Here is a 23,870-nt window from a genome sequence, read left to right on the forward strand (position 1 = left end):
GGATTTTATTAAATTCACTTTGATTTTTTTGCTGCTTCTTCGTCTTCTTCTGTTGGCATTTCTCTCTTCTCCTTTGGCTTGCGAATTTCCGGTTTTCGATGTTTAAATCTGTTAACTTTTGTAATTTTATCTTTTGGTTTTTTTGGTTTGCGCTTCAAGCCACGCCAGTAATCGAAATCCCTTGGTCCTTTAATCGGTAGCCTAGGCAGCCTAGGTCCTTTACGAAGCATGCCGTCCTTGCGGGTGGCCAGGCAGCGTATAGACATAACTAGAATTTGTTTGGTAATTACTCCCAGCATCGTTGTTTTTATTTAGCGAAAACCCGACAACTTCCTCATGTATTAATCTTAATTTTGCATACACAACGGTTTTACAAATTTAGAATATGACAAATAGTGATACATAAATATATAATTTTAAAAATAATTTTTTAGATGCCTGCTTTGTTTATATATAATTTCATTCATGTGATCTACCAAAATAATCAAATCAAAATGCGATGTCGGTTAGGAGTTCATTCCAACACTTATATAAACATGTATATTGTTGACACTGAACACTGAAAATTGGCTTCTATCACCAATCACGTATAACTTTATTTATTTGTATAGATGACACACTATTCAATTTAATGATTATACTCTATTATAAAAAAAACGATTCAAAACGTTCTCAAGAAAATGGTTCAAAATTAGAAGAAGAACATTTTCTTTCTGGGCAGTTTAGTTTTGACGGGTTTGGCCAAAATTGGGCGACTTAAAGTCGTCGCTGTGGCAAATCTAGTACGATTGGCCATATCATTGTTGTTCTCCCATTGCTTAATGAAGTCCTCGGCTTCAGCATCCCAGGGCTTTGCTGTGTCTGGACGATTACCAGACTCACGACGAGGGGATTGGATTTCCTCCGGCGATTGCACTGATTTGCGTGTCTTGGGCTTGACATCTTCTGGGAAGTCGGCCCAGGTACAGTCGTAGGTGCGTTCCATCAATCCGCAATGCTTATAATGTGAATGGTCCATACGCAAGCTCTCTGGCATGTTTTGTTTCTGGCTCTTGTTCTGCTCCCACATGGAAAGACGTTTACTAGCTTCATAATTCTCTGCTTTCTGACGTTCCCGAAAAATTGCCTTGGCGTCCATCTTTCGGGGTCTGATACGATTAACCGGTACACGTTTGGCAATGTGTCGGGTCTGGGCATGGGCTATTTTTGCATTGAGCAGCTCAATGCACCGGTTTACCATTATTTTTGTACCGTTATTAAAGTTCACCATTCTGTTGATTATCTCAGGCTAATGCCAATGAATTAATTTATTTTGGATTTATTTATTTTTTATTACGCCGTGCGAAAATGCCGAAAATCTTACTGTCTATAAAGCAACTATAAATGTAACTGATCCCAAAACGAATCTGAGAATTTATCGACTACCAAAACAAATTCCATGGCATGGATAACTTGATACTGTCATATTTGTACCTCATAGCTTACTAATACAAAAACTTGTAACCTGGTGTCTGGCACCTGTCTGCCCAGCCAAGACAATTAGCGCACCTGTGACAGCTCGCAATTGGAGATGGCACCATGTTGAGCTATCTTTTGATAAGAATTATGTGAAGTACTAGTATTTATAGTATAGAATAATTTTATATCTTTATGTAATATGTTTTGTTATTTTTATTTTTAATATTACCATTATTATTATTATTATTTATCATTACTCATTTGTTTTATTATTATTTTATTTATATATTATATTTTTATTATTATGATTTTGGTTTATATGCATATTTTTATTTTTTATTTTGTTATTGATCTGTTTATTTCGTTAACATTTTTAATTTTATTTATTTACCATTGACATTGGGTTCATGGCTTTATGAAAGATTTAGCTTACAATTCACAATTAAATCTGTAAGATTCACCACTCTCTGTGAAAAATGGGTGATAATTACAAGATTTGGGTTCAGCACACATCTATTGAGATATGGGAAACACCTTATTGGTCGTGTCTTTGGGTTTCTTACAACGTCAAAGTTTGCTCTTCTCTAGTGCGAAGTCAAATGGTCAACTGGAGCGGGTTGCGCAGTTTGGATTTACATGTTGAGTGCTTCAGTATGAGCTATATGCTAGTTATTCGAGTTGTCATAATAGTTGGATATGTTGTGGAGGCGACTATCGGAAATCATACAGAGTGGCTTGGTCGCCCGAATGGCTTACTTTCGCGACGCGCTCGGGCTGTCGTCTTTCCCAAAGGCTCCACAGTGTTGATAACGCCAGCGATGACCAAAATAATTGTGGGCGGACGGCCAAGTGGATTACAATACAGCGTAGAGTTCGATATGTATGTAGATCTGCCGGATACTGTGGATGGCTGGCGACCAAAAATACTCGATCATGAGAATCATAACAAAGCAACAGGCGCAAAGCCGATGCATCGCTGGGACTGGAATTGGAACGATTATAGGCGCAATGGCACACGATACAGGAATGTTCATCGTAAGCCCCATTTATTCTATAGAGGCCCTTACCAGCCAGAACACTATGCCAAGTAATTTCATGCTGACTCTTAGTTGATTGGTTAAATTCAATGAATTATACATATATGCAGCTATATGAAATCTGAAACACACAAGGAATATTTCTATAAAAGGCCTTGGCAATTGACTGAAGAGCCCTGGCAACGACATCAACGGGGAAATTTGGAGCAGGAGGTATACAAATCTTGGGCGGATGTGCCCAGGTGGAAACTAAATCGTGATTACAGAGAGAGACGAGAAATCTTTGATCAATTCGAGACAATGGGAAAATAGTAAGAAAATAGTTATTTTCGATGCCTTTCAACCGTATAGCCAAATGTGTTTCATTTCAGCTTTCGATTAGATATAAGATCCTGCATAAAGCGATCAATGTGCGAGCTTCGGGAGAGATTTAATGAGCATCATGGCAGTGGATTACTAATGGAGGATCTCTTACGCATCATTTTAACGTAGGTGGGCTACGACAAGATGATATTTGCATTCTATTCAGTTATTTTCAGTTTGCCCGATGATGTCGCTGAGGATAAGTATCAGCATCGAGAGAATGTTCTGGACTGCGCCCGTTTCTATGCGGTTTCCTGTCCATATAGAGTGCTTGACTTCCTCACAATGAATGTGAGCGCTAGTCGAAAGACTGAGTAGGCATTGGAACCGAGAAGGCATCTAAAACCGAAATAGAGAAAATATTTAGGGCTGGGGGTTCAGTGTACAAATTGCAAAACTAGAAAACAGTTCTCCGTTTCGGTTATTTTCGAAATTTTCCTTTTCTTTTTTTTTAAATTATATCAAAATTTTGTAATTTTTTAATAAGTTGGAACTGTTTCACAAATAAAATTGTTTTTGAAATTAAAAATGCTACCCCTTCACTCATTATGGAATCGCTCAGCTTTACGTAGTTTGGCAAAGTTGCCCATTCTGCCTGCTCTACGCATGAAGTCAAAGAAGAGTGGAAAGTGCGATGGAGCTAAGATTAAAAAACCGAAACCTTCTCCCTGCGGTGATCCGGAAAATATGCTAAGGAAAAAGCCGAAGGTAAACGAAAAAAAGCAGCCCAAGGAGCCATCCATATGGCTAAATCCATTTTGTGACGAAGACGAGCCACACTGTCCATTCAATCCACGATTCGATGATATATACTACGTTGAGTCTGATAAGGCGAATCGCAAGTATTGGCAAACCTGGGTCGCGTGCCCGCCAGTTGCGATAAAGCCGAAGAAGATATGCTGCTTCAAAGACGTGAAGGCGGCTCCGCTGCGTCGTCGCACCACCCCCAAACCGAAGACCGCATGCCCACAGCCCGTCACCTGCGATAAAATCCCCCTGGACTGCCCACGCTTCAAGCGTCGCTGCCACAGAGCCGGCCGCATTCCGCCAGATTGCGTGAAAGTCAGGCGTCCTCTCAACTGCAGCAAGCCATTGACGCCATATCCGGCTTTCTCCGAGTGCACGCGTATCAAGCCTGGTGCACTGCCGCTGAGCGAGTGCATTTGTTGGCAGAAGCCGATGCTCTGCGAGGCATGGGCTGAGTGGAGACGTCGCAGCTTGAGGAAGACGGCCAGATAGAGGGCGAGCTCCCATACTGCTGCAAGCCTGGTAAATCGAATAGTCAGATTGAATTGTGTTAATAGCTAATAGTTAAGATTTGTGACAATTTCCCGGTTCGACGCGCACAGCAATCGCCTAGTCTTGCCGTTAGCCCATTATCTAATCAAAATCAATATAAATGGTACATTATTAAAATTTTGACTAAGCCGAAAATATATTTTAATTGACTGCCCAACGGGGAAGCTATCTATTCTTGTCAATATTATTTATATATATATTTAGATATGCGTATATGGAGCATGAATCATGGCGAACTGAAAAGTTTGCTTTATATGTGCCCTCATTCTTAAGCACTTCTAAATGGTATAACTATATATTGTATGTGTAATATTTATTGAATTTAGACTATAATCTCTTTCTCGCAACCGAAAACGATGAAAATTTTTATTAAGCGGTCTGATAATGAATTTTTGTTTGTTTCAAGGCGACTTTTATCTAAATTATAGATTCAATGAGACTGTACAAAATCAGACTAGGACTGATTGAAACAGCTCTGTGATAACACAGATGTGATTATCACAGTATCACTCCGTCGATTTTATATAAATTTATTGATATTAAAACTAGCTAAGTTTTAGGTCGTCATTAGATCTGTTTTCAATTGTTATAGTTTATTTCAATTTTGGTCTCAGAAATTTAGTTTATTAAAGTTCGTTAACCAATTCCAGGTTTTTCGGCTGCAGTCCTTGTAAGTCCTGTGGCAATCGGCACCGGCGCGACCCGCATCTCTGGCATTAATATACTTTTCAGCAACATTATCTGCCGTGGGTCTGCAAAGATAGATGCTATGAGGTATCGGAACGAATCTAAAGCTTTCAGTTACTCACATAAGTATTGCGTTGGCGATCTCGCTGAATATGTTGCTATTCTCAAAGGGCAATTGAGAGATCTCGCAGATGCTGCGCAGCAAGCAATTGGCGCCACGCTCACTGCCATCCAGCCTGAAATTGAAATTCAGCCATGATTATGAGGCATTGAAGAACTCAGTTCAGGAACACTTACGCTGCCATGCCGGTCTCAATGACATCGTAGACCCAGCTGCGCGTATCATCCCGATGCAGAGTGGCTTGCATGTTCTTGCGCAGTTGACGGGCTGTGGAGACAAAGGTTGTGGTGTTCCAAAAGCTCCACCAAAAGATGGGTACTGTGGTGGGAATGTACTGGCTTTGCAAGTTGTAAAAGAACCAGAACGACTGCTCCTTTTCCACCTGCTTCACAGGATGTGCAATACTGACAACGAACTGTAAAAATCGATCAATTAACACTTAATATTTAAGTAAATTGAATTGCAATAATTACATACCTTAACTACACCCTGGCCATTGTAGATGGCAACACGCTTGGCTCGACTTAGTTTAACGCTCGGACTTATTTGACTCAGATTTGCGGACCCAGATGTGAGACCAGAGCCAAAGCCTGGCTCGAAGCTGCTCGTATGCGCAGCTGCGAGTTCCCCAATAGCCAGCAGCAGCAGCACGCTGAGAATTCTCTGCTCTTGTCTTAGACTCATCTTGTTGTCATTTGGACGTTTAGCTTACTAATGCGTTCGTTATACCAAGCTAAGCAATTGTGCAGACGGAACCAGAAGACACGCAACATTTATTTATTTAAAAAATTTACAGCTTAGCTATACAGAATATTAAGAAAAGACATGAAGCTTTGTTTAATACCCTGAACCCATTAGGGAATGCCAGTTTCGAGTACCACGATTTTATTAAGCCCTCTGGAATATGGTATATGGTATTCTTGATTAGGATTAACTATAAGGAATATATACATAGTATGTATTGCATACTATATAAATACTCATTTGTTTTTGTTTTTATTATTATTTTTGCTTAATTACTAAAAATAAATAAAAGAAAATTATGATGAAAGAGATAGAGACCTTCTGTGGTTCAAATGAGATGAATAACAATTAATATAAATAAAATGAGAGAAGACTAAATCAATCCACCTGCCTCGGAGTATATTCAATACAATAAAATCGATCTCTTCATATAATCGTATGGATAAGATTCTATTTACTTTCAGTTTCAGGCTTTCTTATAAATCTGTAATTTCAGTGTATTAACAGTTCGGTGTGCACAATTTTGAATTTAACTGAGAAATATGCGGCACGCTTTTATTGTTTTTCGTCTGAGAGCTCTTGGGCACAGACACATAGAGAGGACTACGTCCCAGTTTCTGTAGGTTTTACCGTTCTAATTTGTACGCACGCATAGCAAATGTTTTACTCATTAACAGTTTGGTTAATTGAAGACCCAAATAAACGAATTGACCCAAAAGCCACTTCACATATATCATGCGCTCCGGGCTATGGCAAGCATATCAATCACATCGAAATGCGTCGGCCAAGGCAGCACAACTGGAAATCGATCCTCGTTTCGATAAGCATCGGCCTGTGCTTCATCACTGGGACATGTGGTCTATTCCTTTTCCCCCCCATCACGGTGCTGCAGCTGACCTCGTCGATGTCGGTGCCAATTGATTTGCCCAATCGCAGGGTTTTCATGGATCTGGGCTTTCAAATGAACTACAATCTGCCCTTCGACCTCGTCTCATTCTACAATCCAACTATTTGGCCCAATGCATACGAGCGACGCCGCAGGCGTGATTTGTATAACTTTACGAGTGCAGCCAACGAGGTATTCGTCGCTGAGAGTGGCATCCATCCAAGGGACTTCACTGCCGGCGAGCTATATGCGGGCATAGAGCGCCTCCTACCGGACTACGGCTTCCACAGATCCTGCCTGCTACGCAGCGTCTGCGAATTGGCCCTGCATCCCATGGCGGATGATCACGGCTACAGCCAGAATCTGTTTGTTCAGATTATCAACTTTGTGCTAACGTAAGTGTAATACACCCAGGAGAATATATAAAATATATAGACTAACATAATTTATTTACATCCCATAGACCCTCGCAGCACGATGGATTCGGGCCCAACGAAAAGCAATATAGATATCGCTATGAGCGCGCAGAGAAATTGGGCTTCATGGGCGGCGACTGCCAAAAAGCGTATCCCAAATGTGAACTGGATTTGCTGAGCATCATGACCAAGCTAGTTAGATGAAATAAAGCTAAACCTATAATCCATAAAGTTATTTAAATCATGTGAAAATGGGGACTTTAGTGCTTATTTTCCGATGAGAGGATTATGCGGTTGAACTAACTCCAGACTCTCCGCCAACCACTTTAATTAATACCTAATTGCATAAAGCTGCTTGTCGTAATCAGGTTAAAATAGAGTTAATATTTTTTACTGATAATAAGCAATAATAGTTCGAATGTTTAATCATTTAAAATTTGTATTTCCTGAGCCCATAGAAAATGGGATATCAGGGTATAATGGTTTTGTTAAAAGTATGTAACAGGCAGAAGGTTGTAAAGTTGTAATGTATGTACATATGTGTGCATAAAGAAGTGCAGAATGATTAGAATGTCAGCTTGTAGGGTTCAGGGTATCTCCTAGTCGAGCAGCCTCGACTAGAGCCTTCTTCTTGTTTAATGTTATCAAAAAGAATTTTAATTAATTAAAAGCTCTAGAGCGTATTTCACTTTTATTTATTTCTAAATATTTCTGAAACGGTTTTTAATTTAATCATTTAAAATATTGTAAAGTTGTAAATGTGGTATTTGGTTTTATAGAGTTTGTTAACATGCTATTGGAGAAGAGGTACATATAGATATAATAATAGTACCTAGGTATACATCGAAATCTGTATGTCTTCTATGTAGGTTTTTAGGTAGTCGGATCAACGGGCAGAGCTGTGCTCGATGCTTCGATCATCAATATATATTTGTATACTTTATGGGGTAAGCCATATTTTATTCGCCGTTACATATAATATCTTAGCACAGCCTAAGAATATACACAGCATTTCCATTCCATCAATAAAAATCCAGCTTGATCTGAATAATACAAGTCCGCTGCTCAGCCCAATAATAAATAAAAATATTTGATTAAATCGAAGGCAGCCAAGCCTACATCGCTTTTATGCAAGCATATATACATATACATACATACATATATGTTTATACATATTTGCACATATTTAATTATGCCCACTTTTATTACATATGTGGTAAGAGCCCATTGTATAGCTTTGTGTATAAAAATGCTATAAAAATATTAAAGAGCGTGTAATATTTTATTATTATGGCGACATCTGAGAGCGATTTTATAAATTCAAATTTAAGAGTTCGTTTCAATTAATGAGTTTGCTGATGGCGCTTAGGAAGTCAACTGGACACTGGGCATATAGTTGGGCGCAGTCTGCGCCCAAGAATCCCTGCTGTTCGGCATGCTCATAGATCTGGCGGTATATCGTTTCGCTGGGTGCAAAGGCCGCATGCAGAGATGGACTGATGGAATAGTTAAACAGTTAGGGATAGCTATAACCCAGCTGCACAGGGACTACATACGTAAGTGTGAAGGTAAGCAGGGCCGTCAACATGTTCTGCTCATTGTCGTGGAACGGATGTCGAGCCAGTTCGCAGACGCTTCGCAGCAAGCAGGTCTCATCGAAACCATAGCGGACTAGCATATTCTCGATGCTCTCGTAGAGCTCGCCGGCAGTCAGATCATTCGGATGCATATTCGTCCAAGCAGCCGGCATATACTTTTGGGTCTCATTGTGCAGGTGCCGCTTAGCGCGACGCGCAAACTGATCTTCCCAGATTTGAGCTGCATAAAACTTCGCCGGATTGCTAGGCAGTTCATAGTTGACTTGCACGCCCCAGTCCCAAAATATTTTACGTGGCGGCAGCACGACCGGAACTGATAGAGCCGCCGTTATCTGATACACTGAAGCGGCCGGAAAGAACAAAGGCATTTTGGCCTGGCATTCGAGCAGTGTCGCCAGCAGTGCGATTATGAAGTTCACCGTAGAAAGATCCATTTCGTTGTGAGGCGACGGAGAGAAAGAGAACGACTGTCGCTGGCACCTAGAGAAGTTGCTAATGAAACGCATTGACGTTACAGTGTACATCATTTGTTTACTTCTTCAATTATTATGAAAAACGACATTGCTAATAGACTTCAAGATATCGTGTTTGCAATGCCTATAGATATGGGCGCAGTCTTTGCCCAGGAAGCCGTCAAGTTCAGCCTGTTCATAGACCTGCCTGTACACATGTTCGCTCTCCAGGAATCCCTGATGCTGCGAGGGGCTGCCCGGAAATAAAAAGGTTTATTAGTCTATATTAGTCTGTATGTGAAAGTCAAAGTCCTACCTGAAGACAAATGTCAGGATGTCGCTCAATATGTGCGGATACTCATCGTCAAAGGGATGCCTGGCCAGCTCGCACACAGTTCGCAGCAGGCACGTTTCGTGTAAGCCATAGGAAGCTAGGGCATCCTCGATGCTGCTATACAGCTGCCCAGCTGATAAGTCCTTGGGATGTATTTGCGTCAAGGCATTGTAGCCATATTTCTCATAGAGCTGTAGTTCATTGGGCAGCGTGCGCGGAACCTCGCGCTTGGTGTGGTAGTTGGCGAAGCCTGGCCAAATGGGAATGCTGTAGAAGGAGCTCAAGTTGAAGGGCAGGTTATAGGAAATGGCGAAGCACCAATCGACGAGTATACGCCGTTCCGGATAGAACTCAGTAACCGGTACTGAAACTGAGGAAGTGAGCTAAATAAAGGACACTTTTTAGAGTCGAAGTCTTCGGGAAAATGCAATCACAGCTGCTTACACCCAGTGAAGATGATGCCGGATACAATAAACAGCTTGTTGCTGTGCAGCCAAAAAGCAGGCCAAGCACTTGGTATAGGACCCGATTGAATTTCATTTCTCTACGAACTGCTCGGCTTGAGACAGATACATCAACTAAATGAATCTCTCACATGATTGCCCCAAAATTGGACCTCTGGGATATCTCTGGTTTCCGCTTACGTAGATGTACAACAAATAAAGTCATCAATCAACACAGAGTAAATATTTAGTTAATCTGTTCACAGCTAGTACTTAATCTATATGAAAATGATTCTTTGCAGTCATTTCGTTCTGTTCTCTCGTTCGGTCTTAAATGTTGTTCACACAGCTCTTTGTGCTTTTGCTGCTGATCAATTGGTGTCATGGCGAGAGCAGGACTCGACAGACACGATTGCGATCGACCTACGACCGGGTATTCAGTCGCAGGAAGCGTGCAGTAATCTTTCCGCCAGGCTCGTTTCTCAAGTTCACTTGTAATTTTGGCACTGGTTTGGTCTCGGCCTATCCACAAGGCGTTTCATTTGCTCTGGAGGAGGCGGTCTACTTTCCCCTTCCTGGCAAAACGGACGACCTCTTCCCACAACGTTTTCGGTCAAAGAAGCCAACAGCAGCACATCCCCTGACGAGCAACAAAAAGTCCTATGTTTACATACCCGACACAGACTGGCGCTCCAAGGCTCAGGCATTTAGGCCCAGGCCACAGCCGTCAAGGACGCACCGCATCGATCTGGATAGCTACACCAATCCTCACAATTGGCAGCACTGGGCAAAATATGGCTCAAGCCAGGCTCAAAAGTGGCAGAGCTCTGCCGCAACACTGAGCAACAATCGTAAGTGGGCAAAGTGGACAACTCCTGCGCCCAAATGGACAGCTGCCTGGACAAGTCGGTGGAGTAGACCTACTCCACGAGCAATTGCTGAATCTCCCCATTTCCATGGTCATCGCGATCGGCGGCAGCTCTTCGAGCACTTCAGTGGACTCAGTTCACGGTGCGTAGTGAGTGTAGCTGTTGACCTCCATATACTAAACTGAACTTTTCAGCTTTGGCTTCGATGTCAAGTCCTGCATACTGCGCACCATATGCGACTCCAAGCGTCTCCTGCTGCCACCAGGCTATTCCATGCTGCAGGATATGCTGCGCTTGGTGTTCACGTAAGTGTCAGGAAAGCTGTGCTATTCGATTTTATTATTTATTCTTTTGCCTATAGCATGCCCCGGATAGATGGACTAGACGATGATTACTCACGTATCATGAGAAAGGACGCCGATGCCTGCTCCCGGGAGCTGAAAACCAAGTGCAATATGAGCCTCTTGATTTGGCTATTGAGCGGTCGAATGGATAAAATGAACGCTGTTTCTGATTGAGAAGTTTTTTTTTTTTTTATATTTGATAAGAAAATTAAATAGTTGCATAGCAAACAGTTTGAAATCATTTAAATAAATATAATAAAAGTAAATATATTAATAAAATAAAATAAATAAATAAATGAATATGATTTTACTCTCTGAAAAGGGACTTAGAAAGAGTAGTCCATTGTAAAAGGGAGAGTTCTTCACTCTTACTCGCTTGCAAAATTTTCTAAACAAATTTTTGGAATTCAAAGAATTAACTATATATATCGTTGCAATCCCGCGAAATGATCGTAGGTCGAAAAATGTAATTTTACAGAGGAAGCTAGTTTTTTTTACATTTTGTTACTGTATGTTCGTATTCATACGCTTAAATTGAAAATGTTTTTTTTCCGAAACTAGAGCGAATTCAGTTCTTATTTTTTTCAAGCATGCGAGACAGACGTTCTGTAACCGTTCTGCATTAAAATCTCTATTTCGCAAAAAAAAAAAAATAAATAAAAATCAACATACGATTATTTCGCGGGAATGCGACGATATATAAGCATAATTGAGTTTTTGTTTATTTTTTATTTATTTATTTATTATTTTTTACTTTTTGTGAGATTAAAATATTAGAATATTATAAATATTTTACCATACTTGATATAATAAAATAAAATAAAAATATAAGATTATACAAATATACACGATATAAATATGCTGTCTCAGAAGAGCTTAATCTAAACAATGAAAGTAATTGTCTGTGACTTTATTTATAATTTTCATAGCAAGTTCCACTTTGCTATTATGTTTACCTAATATCTTGAGGGTTTCTGGCGACTTTGGAATGTCAATAAATGATTTGGGTTCATCTATTGTTGTTCTTCTTTGCTCAACAATTGACACTCAGTTAGAACTGATTATAGTAATTTCTAGGTAAATTGATTGCTTCCCACATCATATTTAGGCTCTCCATCGTTTACGTCTCAATCAGTGCAGGTCAGTCATGCGATACAGTCTGTGGATTCACTTGCTCGGGCAGCTAGCACTTGTGCTGTTGGTCTTGGGCGAGCCCAATAGAACGGAGTTGCATCATGTTGTCGATCGAGTGTTCTCGCGTCAAAAACGTTTCGTATTGTTTTCATCGGGCTCGAATTTGAAATTTACCTGCTCAATAAGCGCAGGGCTGCTCTCTCGCTTTCCGAGCGGAGTAGGTATGAACCTTGAGGAGGCGGTGTACTTTCCAGTGCCAACGAGTCGAGTGGATCTCTATCCAAAGCGTTTTCGGCCGCGAACGACAACAACGCCAGTGCCAAAAACAAGCACAGAGCCAACCTATGTGTGGATCGCTGGTACGGACTGGAGATTTAAGGCAACCCCTATCAAGAAACCGACCCCAGTAAGGCTACATCAACGCATTGACCACAGGCCCCAAGGGCCGAGCTATGCTGATCCAGCCAAATGGAAGCAGTGGTCCAAGTACGGAGAATATTATAAAAATTGGACACCAGCAAGGCCGTATGAGAAATATGGCCATCCAGGTAAGTGGAGTAAGTGGACGACACAATCGCCGGCTTGGAGCAACTATGGCAAACGTTGGTACAGATCGGCTGAATCTGAGCTACAAGAGGAATCAGATGCAGCCGATGAGGACCTATATGATCCGGATATGACGTCCTATAGGCCTATTAACTATCCCGATCTGGAGCACGTCAGGGATTGGCAGCATTATCAGGGACATCGCGATCGGCGGCAGTTGTTTGACAACTTTGGAGCCTTTGGCAAGCAGTAAGTGAGAGAACGAGAGAAATAGCGAGGACAGAAGTGTAGTGCTTTTTCCATATTGTAATATCTATTAACTTTCAGCCTGGGCATCGAAGCCAAGGCCTGTGTACTGCGCGCGATCTGCGATAGCAAGCGTTTGCTTCTGCCACCTGGGTATTCCATGCTGCAGGACATAGTTCGCGTGATCTTTACGTAAGTGAATGATTGAGAATATGTAGAATTTAGCTCACATATAACTCTATTTCCATTTAGACTGCCCACAATATCGGGCGTGGAGGATGACTATAGTCGCATTATGCGCATGAATGCAGAGGATTGTGACAAACACTTTAAGGATGGCTGTAAATTAAATCTATTGGGCTGGCTTCTAGACGCCAAATGGCGTCTGTGAATAAAACAAAACTGAAGCAAAATTTGTATGCACTTTATTGGACAAAGGGTGCTTCCCAGAGGGACAGCTTGCACTTGGGATAGAGAGCCGCGCAGTCGCCGTCATGAGCGTGGGCTTTGTCATAGCGAGAGTCTCGGTAGGCCACGGGCTCGTGGTCCAATGCCTCAGGAATGGTGAATACTGCGCGTAGCAGTTCGCCGACAAAGCTGCCGGGCTCCTGCTCATGGGCCTTCTGACCAGTCTCACAGAGAGTACGCAACACGCACTGATGCCCGTTGTGACCACGTCTGAAGATTAGGGAAATATTTAGGGTGAACTGATATTGTATTGCTTTCAACACTATGTTTATCATCTCTCGCTTACTTATCCAGATATTTTTCAATCCTCCCGTACAAGGTCTGCCGGCTATTGCGATGATATTTGATCTGAATGTTTTCCATTCGCGTTAGTTCAGAGTCGGCTACACTGGCAACTCCACTGCGTCGGTGACGATGGTGCGGATTAGCTGCGTCTGGCAAGCTGCGTTTGCCATAAACCGGATAGATTTGATGATGACGTTGTGGCTGCGACCTGGGTTTATGTGCGGATTCTGCCGGTTGATAATAGCCATTTCGCTGGCGCTGACCATTAGCTGCACTATAGTAGCTATTCCGATGGCGTAGCGTATTCTTGAGACTTTCAACAAGGGATTAATAGAGAGTGCTGAATTTGTATGTGTTAACTTACTGTGATGCCAGAGCCCAGTACGGATAGCGTGTGGTCGGTGCCCAGCTGAAGGGCTGGGAGAAGCTCTGGAAGGGATTGCGAATGCTGCTCACCGGACGGCTGTAGTAGTAGTGATTGTCTTTACGTCTGGCCGGCTCTGAGGGCCGTCGGTAAAAGCTGTCCGAGTACCGATAGGTGGGATGCATGGGTGTTCGAAACACAGGTGAGCTGCTATAGTAGGAATTATGACCGCTGCTGCTTCCAGCTGCCCCATTCGACAAGTTGATGTAGTTGGGCTTGTACTCAGCGTTGTTGTTATTGCTATTGGTTTGCTTTGTGTCCTTTTGGGCATCATCCACGTAGGTTATGTTGGACACAGTATCGTTGCGACTAACATCTATTGTGCCATCTTCGAGCTTGTTCAATATATCCTCAATGGCTTCACTGGGCGGCTTGCTGGGCAATTCCCAGGCCAACGCAACGGTTATACCCAGCACCAGATAGTTCGTGTAGTCCACCATACAGATGATTTCATCGAACACTGCGGACGGAACGGAACGAAACAAATGAAGCATGTAAATTACATCGTTTGGGGGCAATGAAAACGGCAGAGACCTACCCATTTGAAAGGAACTGCCCTCCGGAAATACCAAGTAACGTCGCTTTCTCGAGAGTAGCTCTTGTGTTTGCATTGTTCGACTGCTGGCTGACTCGTTCAGTTTCGCCTCGATGAGTTGCTCCAAATCGGAGCTGCCTGCGTTCTCAACATTTAGTAGTGGTCCAGTCGCTGGCAAGCTAATGCCCTCGGCGGCTTTCATTACATCGCACTGGCAAACACCTAAGCTGGCCAACAGCAGCACAATTGGTAGTAGCAAAGGTGCAGCTGAAGGCACAAACCTTGCTCTGTTGTTGATACACATTTCCTGCACTTGCGGCTAACGCGTTGTTCATACGCTAACTGGCAGCCAAACTTACAAAATGCTGCGCCAGCCAACCTGTTCCAAAGGCCCTGACACAGAGATGTGCCTAGCTCTCGGCTGGGCTGTTAATTGCAGTCAGTTGCCCCTCCAATGCCTCATCTAGTGGCAGTTGAGAACTTTCAAGTTTGTCTATACATCGTTGGTCTAACATTGGAGTGTTACTTTGTCTTTTAGTTCTTATTAGTTTTCACACTTTTCGTCTGAGGCTTTATCCACAGAAGATAGGGCGTAGTGGGGTATAACCAGTTTCGTAAGAGAGAAAAAATGTATATTGGTGAAGTTATATTTCGATTTAATGGATGCTTAGATATCTTGACATATTGTTAATAAACTAGACAATAATCTGCTAGACATAATAAGAGCAAGAATAAGAATAAAAGATGTTAGAGCTTATTAATCTTTCTAATAATGTATAATCTATAATTTAGAAGCTCCAATTAATATCTACAAATAAATTAGTAGTAGTCTTAAGAATAGTAGTAGTTGTAGCAGTAGTAGTCATAGTAGTGGTAATAGTGGTAGTAGTAGTAGTAATAGTAGTAGTAGTAGTAGTAGTAGTAGTAGTAATAGTAGTAGTAGTAGTAGTAATAGTAGTAGTAGTAGTAGTAGTAGTAGTAATAGTAGTAGTAGTAGTAGTAGTAGTAGTAATGGTAGTAGTAGTAGTAGTAGTAGTAGTAGTAATAGTAGTAGTAACAGTAGTAGTGGTAGTACAATTAGTAGTAGTAATAGAAGTAGTAGTAGTAGTAATAGTAGTAGTAATAGTAGTAGTAACAGTAGTAGTGGTAGTACAATTAGTAGTAGTAATAGTAGTCGTAGTAGTAATAATAGTAGTAGTAGTTATAGTAGTAGTAGTAATAGTAGTAGTAGTAATAGTAATAGAAGTAGTAGTAATAGTAGTCGTAGTAGTAGTAATAGTAGTAGTAGTTATAGTAGTAGTAGTAATAGTAGTAGTAGTAGAAGTAATTGTATTTACAGGGTAACTCACAAGTCGGCTATATTCCGTTTTGGTACTTTCAATGCATTTTTTTCTCGTTCTGCTTCGTTCTAAGAATCAGTTTGTCTTTCTAGTTGTGTTTGCTTCGTATGCTCATTGGTCTATTTGAAGGCTCAAATTACTTTGTCACGCGACCAACTTCTTCTGGTCAGAGCTGGCCGGTTCTTAAGCTAGGGCATAGAGCTAAGCGGCCATTAATACTATTTGGTCTGTAACTAACTCAATCTTGTTCTAGTTTGGCCAATTTAGGGAAGACAAACAAAAAGGGGAAAGTAGTCGTAAAATCTGATTAGGTTGCTAGGAAAGTATTTTCGATAGTTAGAAATAATTATCAAATTATAAAACTATAATTAAGCAACTCTCGTCTTCATGTGAGGCATTTTATAATGAAAGACTTGGAGACTGTTCATTTATCATTTGATTGTTTAATAATAATAAATAAGTATGGCAACGTATGTGGATATAAGGGACATTCCGCTCTTTATTGCAACCAAAATGTGTGCGTGCAGTCGGCATAAATTTGCCGACAGTTTCCTTGCTGCTGATGCGCTTCCACATAATGTGGGGGGATGTGCCGCAGCAGCACTTCAGCGGCTTCATTGTCGCTCGGCAATTGAAAGATGGCAGACACCAGCTCCATAATAAAGCTCTGGGGCTCAGCTGAAGCTGTCATCGTCTGTCCCAGACGTTGGGCCGATTCGCAAAGTGCTCGCTGAATGCATGCTGTCCCATTAAGCTGTCGCCTGTGGGATGGGACTTAGTACAGTGGGTCATAGCTGTGTGTGTCGCACACTCACGTTCTATACAGTCGTTCGATCTTGCCAAAGAGCAGTCCCCGCGAGTTCAAATGCTGCTGCAAGTGCAGGCGCTCAACGATATCATCCTTTGCCAGCTGATCTGGAACATCTCGACGTCGCCGTCGCCGTCTGCCGAATACGGGATATATGTGGTGCTCAGGTGGTCGCTGTAGCACCTGACGTGGACGCTGTGCGTAGCTGTTGCTGTGGCCTTGTCTGTTAAATAATATAAATTTATTTATTTGAATATTACTGTATAAAGAGAATATTAAAGTGTAGATGGGAGAAGGTAAATAAGTAAATAAATGCCAAATAATTATATCGTATGTAGAATTTTTTGATAAGTAGCTGTAGCACTAAACTAAAATCAAAGCATTTTTTTAATTTTTTTTTTTTTATTAAAATACAAAAATTTATAATTTATTTACATTTTATAAAGAAAAAAAAAAAAAGGGTAAATTGTTATTAGAATGTGTAGAATTAATAAGATAAACTTAGACTGTTTGCTTAGACTGTCGTCTGCATAAATACCTTTGCATTGGCTGCTCATAGGTGCTCCACGTTGGCTGCTCATAGGAGCTCCACTGTTGCTGCTTTCTGCGCCAATTTTGCTGCACCCTGTCTTTGTTGCGCTGCCACCAATTGTCTGACCAGCGGTCGGCGCTGCCACGTAGCGGGCTGGTGGTGGGGGCAGCTGCCCACTGTCGCCACTTTGGTATTGACTGTCGCGCATGCCAATTAGTCGGCCTCACTGCATGCTGTTGTCCATTAGGCGAATTTGCATATGCGGAAGTGCCCGCGCCGCCCCGCACATTCGCCGTATAGTACGGATAGTTGTGGACATTGGAGGCATATGTGGACGCTGCAGCTGCAGACGCCGATGTTGGTGGCGCGTGCATAGCCTGCCAATTAATGGCGGTTCGAATATTGCTGGTCTCCGCCATGGCGACCGTCTCCTGCTGGACGCTGTCGTTGCGTCGCACTGTGCCCAGTGTGCCATCGTTGAGGCGGGTGCGCAGGTTCTCCAGTAGCTCGCTGGGCGGCTTGCTAGGCAGCTCCCAGGCCACGGCGCATGTGATGCCCAGAATAGCGAAATTGGTGTAGCCCACAATGGGTATGATTAAATCAAAGACTAGCTGGAAAGAGCTGCCCTCGGGAAACAGCAGATACCGCTTCTGACGGTGCAGCAACAAAAGCTGCTGACGCGATGAATGCGAGGCATCCTCAAAGAAGCCGCCCTCGCCAGCAGCTGCATGTGTGTAATTGCTGGTCGATATCGCTAATTCATTTGATTCATTAGCTCGGCTGCTCAAAAGCTTTTTATTCTGGCTCAGCAGGAGCACCAAAGCGACCAACAATGCACAGCCAAATAAAATTATGATGCTTCTAGCCATGCTCTAGAGTAGTTTAAAATAATTTAAAAAGCTCAGCTGGAAATTATTTTTCTAGAAATAAATTCAATACTGGCGAGAGCTTAATTTGTATGCTATAAGTAATAATATATTTTAGATAATTATAATACATAAATATGTAAATATAAGTATTAATTATACCCTGAACCCATTTTCAATGGGAAATCAGGGTATAATGGTTTTGTTGAAATGTATGTAACAGGGAGAAGGAGGCGTGGCAGACCCCACAAAGTATATATATTCTTGATCAGGGCGACGAGCTGAGTTGATTTGGCCCTGTCCGTCTGTCTGTCCGTCTGTCCGTCTGTCCGTCTGTCCGTCCGTCCGTCTGTCCGTCTGTCCGTATGTATGAACGCGTCGATTTCAGAAGATATAAGAGCTAGAGACTTCAAATTTTTTTTAAAATGTCCGTAATTACAGCGCGCATATCAAGTTTATCATTAAAAATCGATAACTCATCCCGATCTTTTTTTATCGATAAAAAACCTTATCGAAAACCAGTTATAAAATTATATCTTCTACACCTTTATTGCTAGAGTCTCCAAATTTTTAATGTATGCTTATATGCAATTTATACAATTTCGGGTTTTGTCAAAATTAACCCCCCACCTCTAAATTCACCCCCTCACCCTCACTTTTGTAAAAAGCGTATTTCAAATACTAGAGACATGTGCTTTGGCAATTACATGCATATTCATGTTATAATCATAATCTAAAAGTTTCATGAAGATCGTACGTCCACAAAAAAAGTTATTAAGCAATTAAGTTCTCATAGTAAGCGCACACTACAGCCCATGCGTGTTTATGCGTGGGTGCTTGTGTGTGTATGTGTTTGTGTATGTGTGTGTGTATGTGTGTGTGTATATGCGTTTGTGTGTATGCGTGTGTGTGTGTATGTGTGTCTGTATGCGTGTGTGTGTATGTGTGCCTGTGTGTGCGTACGTGGCTGTGTGTATGTGTGTGTGTGCGTGTTTCTTCTGTAAGCTGAAAGACGCGAAAAATTATTGAAATATCTATTGCTCCAAGGGTTCTGGGGATCTCGTAGTCGAGCAGTCTCGACTAGAGCTTTCTTACTTGTTTTTATATGAGTAATTCATAAAAATTGTCATATATTTAATTAATTGATTTTTCATTTTCTATGTAAATATTTAACATTAAATTAGTCATAGTCTAAATTTTAATCACACTATTTTATTTAAGCAATGTAACTTTATTGATATAGCTGAAATATTGCATATTTAGTTTGTAAATCATCAAAAGTGTAATTCTTTCAATTGATTTGAACTGTCTTTGCTTTTGTAATTGAACCGTTGAATAGTCGCCGTTCAAAGTTGTGGACAATTAAGCTGTCAATTATTGGGGCTTGCCATTGTATTAACAAGCACACATATGTACACACTCGCACACACACACTCACTTTAAATTTGCATAATTTCACTTTGGCTGCGATGCGACAGTTTCATTTGGTGGCAATGCCAATCATGCGTTAAATTAATGCAGCTTTCAGCAGCTAAAAATGCTGCAGAACTTCGGGGCTGGCTTCGTGTCCACAATTAAAACGCGTCCATTTTCAATGCCTCAAGGGCAATTTGCGCAAAAATTTATGATGCAGATAATTACGATTAGAGAGGCGAGCTGCTGCGCAGGGAACGAAATTTTCATTCACCTATTTTTCCTTTTCAATATTGATGCCATTAGCTGTCAGAGCTGAACTGATACGACGGACATGGCGTCCGGCTTTCGGTTGGCTCTTCGACTGCTGGTTCGGCTGGTCAGACGGTCAGCACCGTTTAATTGTACAATTAGCACCCAATTGAGTGTCGTTAACTCGTTTTATTGCCGCTTACAGAGGCTTTTAAAGGTGCGAACTGTCGGCCTCCAACCATTCGATAATGGTTCCAAAGCCCCTGGGCACACGGTTCAGATAGTTTTAACATACACCACAGCGTTGACAAATGGGCGATACATTTTGAACGAACCTTGCAAATACAAAAAGCAGTCAGTGTGTGGCTTTGGGGCAATTTAAATATAAATAACATTTTTTGAGAAACATTAAATTTTGCCAAGTTGATGTCAAATGCATTTGATGCCAAACTCATGTTTATGATTTCAAAAGCTGCCGAGCTGAAATTGAAACAAAGAACAATTGATTAGGCTACACGTTTCTATTTCAATTCCATACCCAAAGGTCCATGTGTGGCTCTACAGCAATTCATAACCCACATTAACTGACTTGAGTAGAATAACAATAAATAAACCTCATCGTATATTCATCGGATTGTCTACTAAAAAGTTTGCTGAACATATGCAAGTTTGCAATTTATATCAAAAATGAAATTTGGAATATTCATATAACTTTTTTAATGCAGCTAACTGAATTTTGTGTCAACAAGTTTTTGTATTATTTATATTTATTTTAGTTTTAATTAAGAGTTCTTAAAAGTATTTGTAAACTAAGAAAAAAAAAAATAATAATAATAATAAAATTGTGCAGGTTTCTTGAATATAAAACCTTTAGTATATCCACGCAAATTGAAGCGCTCTGCGAGCTATAATTTCCATTCCCTCATTGGGTTTCACACACACACACACACACACATACACACAGAGACACTTTTACATACAATCAACACCTCCGTTTAAATTGCAAACCCCCAGCAATTATCGCACTTGCATGTTTCTCCCTCTCAGCTCGCATAGCAAACACGCTGAACAGAGACCAACATAAATTTAAATTAAAGCAAATTTCCAGCTGGTTTTTGTTTGTTTTTTAGTTTGCTCCTCTTTTTGGTTGCTCATGTGAGATTTTTGCTAATTTTTACCAAGTTGAACTGTAAACAATGTCAGCATTGTAACCAAATGAAAACAAATGCACCAAACAAAACACATTGCGCATACTGCGGGTGCCAGTCGTTGGGTGAGTCAGAGAGAGAGAGAGAGAGAGAGAGAGAGAGAGAGAGAGAGAGAGAGAGAGAGAGAGAGAGAGAGAGAGAGAGAGAAGGGGGGGGGGGTGATGATTGTATTAGTTGCTCGACGCTGGGTACCTAACGAACAGCAGTTGCACTTGCCAACACAGTCGTTGCAGCAGTCGCAAAAATTTTCGTAGCATGCAAAACATTTGTCAAATGTAAATTAGCAATGGGACTGGTGTTAGCAATGAGCTGGGGTAGCGGACGAGCGGGGGGGTTGAATGCTGCGGTTCTTTCGCTTGGCATTGGGGCGCGGACAGAGGCTTTGCGCGGTGCAAATCGCATAAAATCACACTTAATGCCCGCAGGCAGCGGCTGCATGCAAAAAGCGCAGCGAGACGTGAATGTCGCCGGCAAACAAACGTCTACTACATGTGTAGCGAAGTGGGTTCTGCTCAGGCCATTGCAATGGGCCGGGGGTAGCTATTAAGAGGGGCCCCTACAAATACATACAAATATATGTACATATACAGTCAGACTCCAACAAATATACATATATGTATGTATATGTATGTGTGTGTAGAGTTGCAGTGCTGCAGGCAAACGCGTCCCACTCATTTCCAATTTCCAACTTGTTTCTTGTATTGTTCCCAATTATCGCATGCGCCGTACAAAAGCAATGTTTAATTTTTGTTGCAGCAACTTTTGTATGCCACATGCCACGTGCCACACCTAGAGCTAGACAGCCACCCAAAAGTACAAGTCTAACTTTAATAAGCGCCATTTCAATTGTTGTTACTGCTGCTGTTGCTATTGCTATTGTTGTTGTTGTTTTTGTTGTTGTTGTTACTGCTGCTTGTTGAACCGGGTGCTGCCCACGTTGCGTATGAGCAATTTACATGTCGAGTGTCAGCTGTGACTCGGTCTCTCTCTCTGCGTGTGTGTGTGTGTGTGTGTGTGGGCATTTATATTATACCAACAAAGTTCTCTGTGTTCTCTCAAGCGCAATTCACGCGCTGATAAGAAAATTCAAATTTTGAAATTTTCGGCAACAAACTTTCTAATCTGTATTTCTGTGCACAACCATAGTTAAATTAATTAATTAAAATTGCTGTGTGCGCTTTGGTGCAGTGAACTGCTTAAAGTGCGACAAGTAAATAAACACAAATATCATATATGTATGAGCACTTAATAAAATTTCAATTCTAATTCTGTAAACTTATTAAATTGTAGTTGTAGCATTATTCTCTTATCTTTTGGGAATGTGTGAAAAATCAAAACAAATATCCATTGTAAAATATTCATAAAAAATTTGTATTAAATCAACTAACTGAAATAATTTTCGAAGAGAATATGGGACAAACCTGATAAAATGTTTATAAAATAATTATATATTGCTAATAATTATACATAAATAAACTATTTCATATTAAAGTCTATTTTTTAATTGCATATTAAAACCTATTTTGTATATATTAGGAAACTTTTGTTAATTTAATTTGTATTTCGAACCTTTCTCTTATTCGCATTTCAACTATTTATTCCTTTTCATTTTATTTATTGTGTTCTTCATAGAACAATCTCGAGCTGCCATGAAAGAGAATATACACAAACGCAAGCGGCGGCTCTGTGGAAAATCTGGCTTAAGTCACGGCCTTCGCATTGCGGAACTATCTGAAAAGCATGCGACGTCAATTGGCAGCTCCATTTTCAAGTCCAATGAACCTGATTAAACCTGAGAGCATTACAGATTAACACCTAGGCGCGAGCTGTGGGCTGTGCGTTCAATGAACTGAGTTGAACCAGTTTAAAGTATCGTAACGGTAATTCAGAATAATTTCGAGAAGTAACGAAATATGGCACAGTTGACAGATCAGATTAGCGTTAAGAGAGAGAGATCAAATAAATTCGTATTATATTATTTGTATGATTATAGAGAGCGAGCTGCAGTAGCTGAGAGTGCGACTCAATTGTAGACTGGGATATAGATTGGGACTGAAAAGCCGACTCGCATTTCATTTCGCTGTTTGTGTCAGTCGCCAGCATTTTAATTATGTCAAATTCGGATGCCGTTCTGTGTTCTGTGTTGTTGTTCTTCTTGGGCTGTTGGCAGCAGGCAAACGTCAGCAGCTAATTAGAGAGAGTGAGCCAGAGGCGTGGCGCGAGTCACTCAATGTCACTCTGCCTGGGCATTGTCTCCGTCGCTGTTCGCAGGTTGCTAAGGTCCTCGGCCAGGTCCCAGGCGAGAGATGTGCTGACTAGGTCGTCGATGCTACTTCAGTGCTTGCCTTAAAAATTGTCACAGTTTCTGCTGCTGCTGCTGCTGCTTGGCCTTGTCATCATTTGCATAAGAAATTTATCTCAATGAGTAGCTAATTGGGAAATTGCGACATGCCCCCAGACAAACGCCTGCAGCGCCCAGGCCAACCCAGCCTAGCCCCAAACCACTCCCACAACATCAACAAAAGGGCTGAGTGAATCGTTAGCATGTTAGTTTTATTACACTAATCCTTGAACTAATTTAGAGAACGAACCAGTGCTGCATCTCTGTCAAGCATTTTATAATTAAAGCCAAGCGATGCTGGAAGAGCAAATAGAGCTGACTTTAAGCAAGAATAACTATTTAAGCAGTTGAAAGATCTATGCAAGCGAATAGTTAAAGTGAAAAAGAATTAAAGTCAACTTGAAAGTAAATGTTTCGAACG

At 41.2% G+C, this 23,870-nt stretch overlaps 11 protein-coding genes across 15 annotated transcripts; 5 read left to right on the forward strand and 6 right to left on the reverse strand.

Moving 5' to 3' along the window:
- Positions 1-543: 543 nt before the first annotated feature.
- LOC108621508 (uncharacterized) lies at positions 544-1,466 on the reverse strand. The gene has a single exon (XM_018018882.2). The coding sequence runs from the start codon at positions 1,268-1,270 to the stop codon at positions 692-694; it is 579 nt and encodes a 192-aa protein (XP_017874371.1). The 5' UTR covers positions 1,271-1,466; the 3' UTR covers positions 544-691.
- A 254-nt stretch (positions 1,467-1,720) lies between these two features.
- On the forward strand, positions 1,721-3,180 carry LOC108620439 (uncharacterized). The gene is made up of 4 exons (XM_018017377.2): positions 1,721-2,545; positions 2,606-2,806; positions 2,867-2,983; positions 3,035-3,180. Exons 1-4 carry the CDS (start codon positions 1,935-1,937, stop codon positions 3,174-3,176), a joined length of 1,071 nt encoding a protein of 356 aa, XP_017872866.2. The 5' UTR covers positions 1,721-1,934; the 3' UTR covers positions 3,177-3,180.
- A 56-nt stretch (positions 3,181-3,236) lies between these two features.
- LOC108621505 (uncharacterized) lies at positions 3,237-5,447 on the forward strand. Its single transcript, XM_018018879.2, has 2 exons — positions 3,237-4,127; positions 4,808-5,447. The coding sequence occupies exon 1, from the start codon at positions 3,387-3,389 to the stop codon at positions 4,095-4,097; it is 711 nt and encodes a 236-aa protein (XP_017874368.1). The 5' UTR covers positions 3,237-3,386; the 3' UTR covers positions 4,098-4,127; positions 4,808-5,447.
- On the reverse strand, positions 4,372-5,649 carry LOC108620543 (uncharacterized). The gene is made up of 4 exons (XM_018017479.2): positions 5,443-5,649; positions 5,142-5,380; positions 4,967-5,080; positions 4,372-4,909 (listed from the first exon to the last, which is right to left on the reverse strand). Exons 1-4 carry the CDS (start codon positions 5,647-5,649, stop codon positions 4,768-4,770), a joined length of 702 nt encoding a protein of 233 aa, XP_017872968.1. The 3' UTR covers positions 4,372-4,767.
- A 55-nt stretch (positions 5,650-5,704) lies between these two features.
- On the forward strand, positions 5,705-7,250 carry LOC108621506 (uncharacterized). 2 transcript variants are annotated; one of them, XM_089465852.1, is made up of 3 exons: positions 5,705-6,328; positions 6,387-6,990; positions 7,059-7,250. In XM_089465852.1, exons 2-3 carry the CDS (start codon positions 6,485-6,487, stop codon positions 7,213-7,215), a joined length of 663 nt encoding a protein of 220 aa, XP_089321978.1. In that variant the 5' UTR covers positions 5,705-6,328; positions 6,387-6,484; the 3' UTR covers positions 7,216-7,250. The 2 variants fall into 2 exon arrangements, with proteins under 2 accessions (XP_089321978.1, XP_017874369.2); XM_018018880.2 differs by having other exon boundaries at positions 5,705-6,990.
- A 1,100-nt stretch (positions 7,251-8,350) lies between these two features.
- LOC108621507 (uncharacterized) lies at positions 8,351-9,043 on the reverse strand. The gene is made up of 2 exons (XM_018018881.1): positions 8,568-9,043; positions 8,351-8,507 (listed from the first exon to the last, which is right to left on the reverse strand). Exons 1-2 carry the CDS (start codon positions 9,041-9,043, stop codon positions 8,351-8,353), a joined length of 633 nt encoding a protein of 210 aa, XP_017874370.1.
- An 86-nt stretch (positions 9,044-9,129) lies between these two features.
- On the reverse strand, positions 9,130-9,968 carry LOC108620644 (uncharacterized). The gene is made up of 3 exons (XM_018017576.2): positions 9,840-9,968; positions 9,378-9,778; positions 9,130-9,314 (listed from the first exon to the last, which is right to left on the reverse strand). Exons 1-3 carry the CDS (start codon positions 9,933-9,935, stop codon positions 9,149-9,151), a joined length of 663 nt encoding a protein of 220 aa, XP_017873065.1. The 5' UTR covers positions 9,936-9,968; the 3' UTR covers positions 9,130-9,148.
- On the forward strand, positions 9,962-11,685 carry LOC108620699 (uncharacterized). The gene is made up of 4 exons (XM_089476628.1): positions 9,962-10,077; positions 10,141-10,849; positions 10,902-11,012; positions 11,069-11,685. The coding sequence occupies exons 2-4, from the start codon at positions 10,173-10,175 to the stop codon at positions 11,223-11,225; spliced, it is 945 nt and encodes a 314-aa protein (XP_089332754.1). The 5' UTR covers positions 9,962-10,077; positions 10,141-10,172; the 3' UTR covers positions 11,226-11,685.
- A 511-nt stretch (positions 11,686-12,196) lies between these two features.
- On the forward strand, positions 12,197-13,379 carry LOC149270333 (uncharacterized). The gene is made up of 3 exons (XM_089467013.1): positions 12,197-12,980; positions 13,059-13,169; positions 13,230-13,379. Exons 1-3 carry the CDS (start codon positions 12,199-12,201, stop codon positions 13,366-13,368), a joined length of 1,032 nt encoding a protein of 343 aa, XP_089323139.1. The 5' UTR covers positions 12,197-12,198; the 3' UTR covers positions 13,369-13,379.
- LOC149270334 (uncharacterized) lies at positions 13,294-15,208 on the reverse strand. The gene is made up of 4 exons (XM_089467007.1): positions 14,693-15,208; positions 14,095-14,614; positions 13,732-14,043; positions 13,294-13,655 (listed from the first exon to the last, which is right to left on the reverse strand). Exons 1-4 carry the CDS (start codon positions 14,991-14,993, stop codon positions 13,403-13,405), a joined length of 1,386 nt encoding a protein of 461 aa, XP_089323133.1. The 5' UTR covers positions 14,994-15,208; the 3' UTR covers positions 13,294-13,402.
- A 1,244-nt stretch (positions 15,209-16,452) lies between these two features.
- Positions 16,453-20,437, reverse strand: LOC149270335 (uncharacterized). 4 transcript variants are annotated; one of them, XM_089468392.1, is made up of 4 exons: positions 19,877-20,437; positions 17,376-18,241; positions 16,845-17,060; positions 16,453-16,790 (listed from the first exon to the last, which is right to left on the reverse strand). In XM_089468392.1, the coding sequence occupies exons 1-4, from the start codon at positions 19,916-19,918 to the stop codon at positions 16,529-16,531; spliced, it is 1,386 nt and encodes a 461-aa protein (XP_089324518.1). In that variant the 5' UTR covers positions 19,919-20,437; the 3' UTR covers positions 16,453-16,528. The 4 variants fall into 4 exon arrangements, with proteins under 4 accessions (XP_089324518.1, XP_089324536.1, XP_089324535.1 ...); XM_089468410.1 differs by having other exon boundaries at positions 17,376-18,289; XM_089468409.1 differs by having other exon boundaries at positions 19,674-20,437.
- Between the last annotated feature and the right edge of the window lie 3,433 nt (positions 20,438-23,870).

This window comes from Drosophila arizonae, chromosome 2, assembly GCF_054131065.1.
Source record: "Drosophila arizonae isolate 15081-1271.41 chromosome 2, UAZ_ARI_1.0, whole genome shotgun sequence".
Lineage (NCBI taxonomy): Eukaryota > Metazoa > Arthropoda > Insecta > Diptera > Drosophilidae > Drosophila > Drosophila arizonae.

Bases quoted from the DNA above. Each gene is read 5' to 3' on its own strand.
- LOC108621508 (XM_018018882.2), bottom strand. From the start codon at position 1,270: ATGGTGAACTTTAATAACGGTACAAAAATAATGGTAAACCGGTGCATT.
- LOC108620439 (XM_018017377.2), top strand. From the start codon at position 1,935: ATGGGTGATAATTACAAGATTTGGGTTCAGCACACATCTATTGAGATA. The intron at 2,807-2,866 runs GTAAGAAAATAG...GTTTCATTTCAG, and splicing joins TTCGAGACAATGGGAAAATA to CTTTCGATTAGATATAAGAT. The intron at 2,984-3,034 runs GTAGGTGGGCTA...AGTTATTTTCAG, and splicing joins CTCTTACGCATCATTTTAAC to TTTGCCCGATGATGTCGCTG.
- LOC108621505 (XM_018018879.2), top strand. From the start codon at position 3,387: ATGCTACCCCTTCACTCATTATGGAATCGCTCAGCTTTACGTAGTTTG.
- LOC108620543 (XM_018017479.2), bottom strand. From the start codon at position 5,649: ATGAGTCTAAGACAAGAGCAGAGAATTCTCAGCGTGCTGCTGCTGCTG. The intron at 5,081-5,141 runs GTAAGTGTTCCT...TTTCAATTTCAG, and splicing joins ATTGAGACCGGCATGGCAGC to GCTGGATGGCAGTGAGCGTG. The intron at 4,910-4,966 runs GTGAGTAACTGA...CTATCTTTGCAG, and splicing joins ATCGCCAACGCAATACTTAT to ACCCACGGCAGATAATGTTG.
- LOC108621506 (XM_018018880.2), top strand. From the start codon at position 6,368: ATGTTTTACTCATTAACAGTTTGGTTAATTGAAGACCCAAATAAACGA. The intron at 6,991-7,058 runs GTAAGTGTAATA...TACATCCCATAG, and splicing joins ATTATCAACTTTGTGCTAAC to ACCCTCGCAGCACGATGGAT.
- LOC108621507 (XM_018018881.1), bottom strand. From the start codon at position 9,043: ATGGATCTTTCTACGGTGAACTTCATAATCGCACTGCTGGCGACACTG. The intron at 8,508-8,567 runs GTATGTAGTCCC...CTATTCCATCAG, and splicing joins CTGCTTACCTTCACACTTAC to TCCATCTCTGCATGCGGCCT.
- LOC108620644 (XM_018017576.2), bottom strand. From the start codon at position 9,935: ATGAAATTCAATCGGGTCCTATACCAAGTGCTTGGCCTGCTTTTTGGC. The intron at 9,779-9,839 runs GTAAGCAGCTGT...TCCTTTATTTAG, and splicing joins CGGCATCATCTTCACTGGGT to CTCACTTCCTCAGTTTCAGT. The intron at 9,315-9,377 runs GTAGGACTTTGA...ATTTCCGGGCAG, and splicing joins ATCCTGACATTTGTCTTCAG to CCCCTCGCAGCATCAGGGAT.
- LOC108620699 (XM_089476628.1), top strand. From the start codon at position 10,173: ATGTTGTTCACACAGCTCTTTGTGCTTTTGCTGCTGATCAATTGGTGT. The intron at 10,850-10,901 runs GTGCGTAGTGAG...TGAACTTTTCAG, and splicing joins TTCAGTGGACTCAGTTCACG to CTTTGGCTTCGATGTCAAGT. The intron at 11,013-11,068 runs GTAAGTGTCAGG...TTTTGCCTATAG, and splicing joins ATGCTGCGCTTGGTGTTCAC to CATGCCCCGGATAGATGGAC.
- LOC149270333 (XM_089467013.1), top strand. From the start codon at position 12,199: ATGCGATACAGTCTGTGGATTCACTTGCTCGGGCAGCTAGCACTTGTG. The intron at 12,981-13,058 runs GTAAGTGAGAGA...ATTAACTTTCAG, and splicing joins TTTGGAGCCTTTGGCAAGCA to CCTGGGCATCGAAGCCAAGG. The intron at 13,170-13,229 runs GTAAGTGAATGA...ATTTCCATTTAG, and splicing joins ATAGTTCGCGTGATCTTTAC to ACTGCCCACAATATCGGGCG.
- LOC149270334 (XM_089467007.1), bottom strand. From the start codon at position 14,993: ATGTGTATCAACAACAGAGCAAGGTTTGTGCCTTCAGCTGCACCTTTG. The intron at 14,044-14,094 runs GTAAGTTAACAC...CCTTGTTGAAAG, and splicing joins TACTGGGCTCTGGCATCACA to TCTCAAGAATACGCTACGCC. The intron at 13,656-13,731 runs GTAAGCGAGAGA...CCTAATCTTCAG, and splicing joins ATTGAAAAATATCTGGATAA to ACGTGGTCACAACGGGCATC.
- LOC149270335 (XM_089468392.1), bottom strand. From the start codon at position 19,918: ATGAAAATTTCGTTCCCTGCGCAGCAGCTCGCCTCTCTAATC. The intron at 17,061-17,375 runs GTATTTATGCAG...ATTATTTAACAG, and splicing joins TATGAGCAGCCAATGCAAAG to ACAAGGCCACAGCAACAGCT. The intron at 16,791-16,844 runs GTGAGTGTGCGA...CCCATCCCACAG, and splicing joins ATCGAACGACTGTATAGAAC to GCGACAGCTTAATGGGACAG.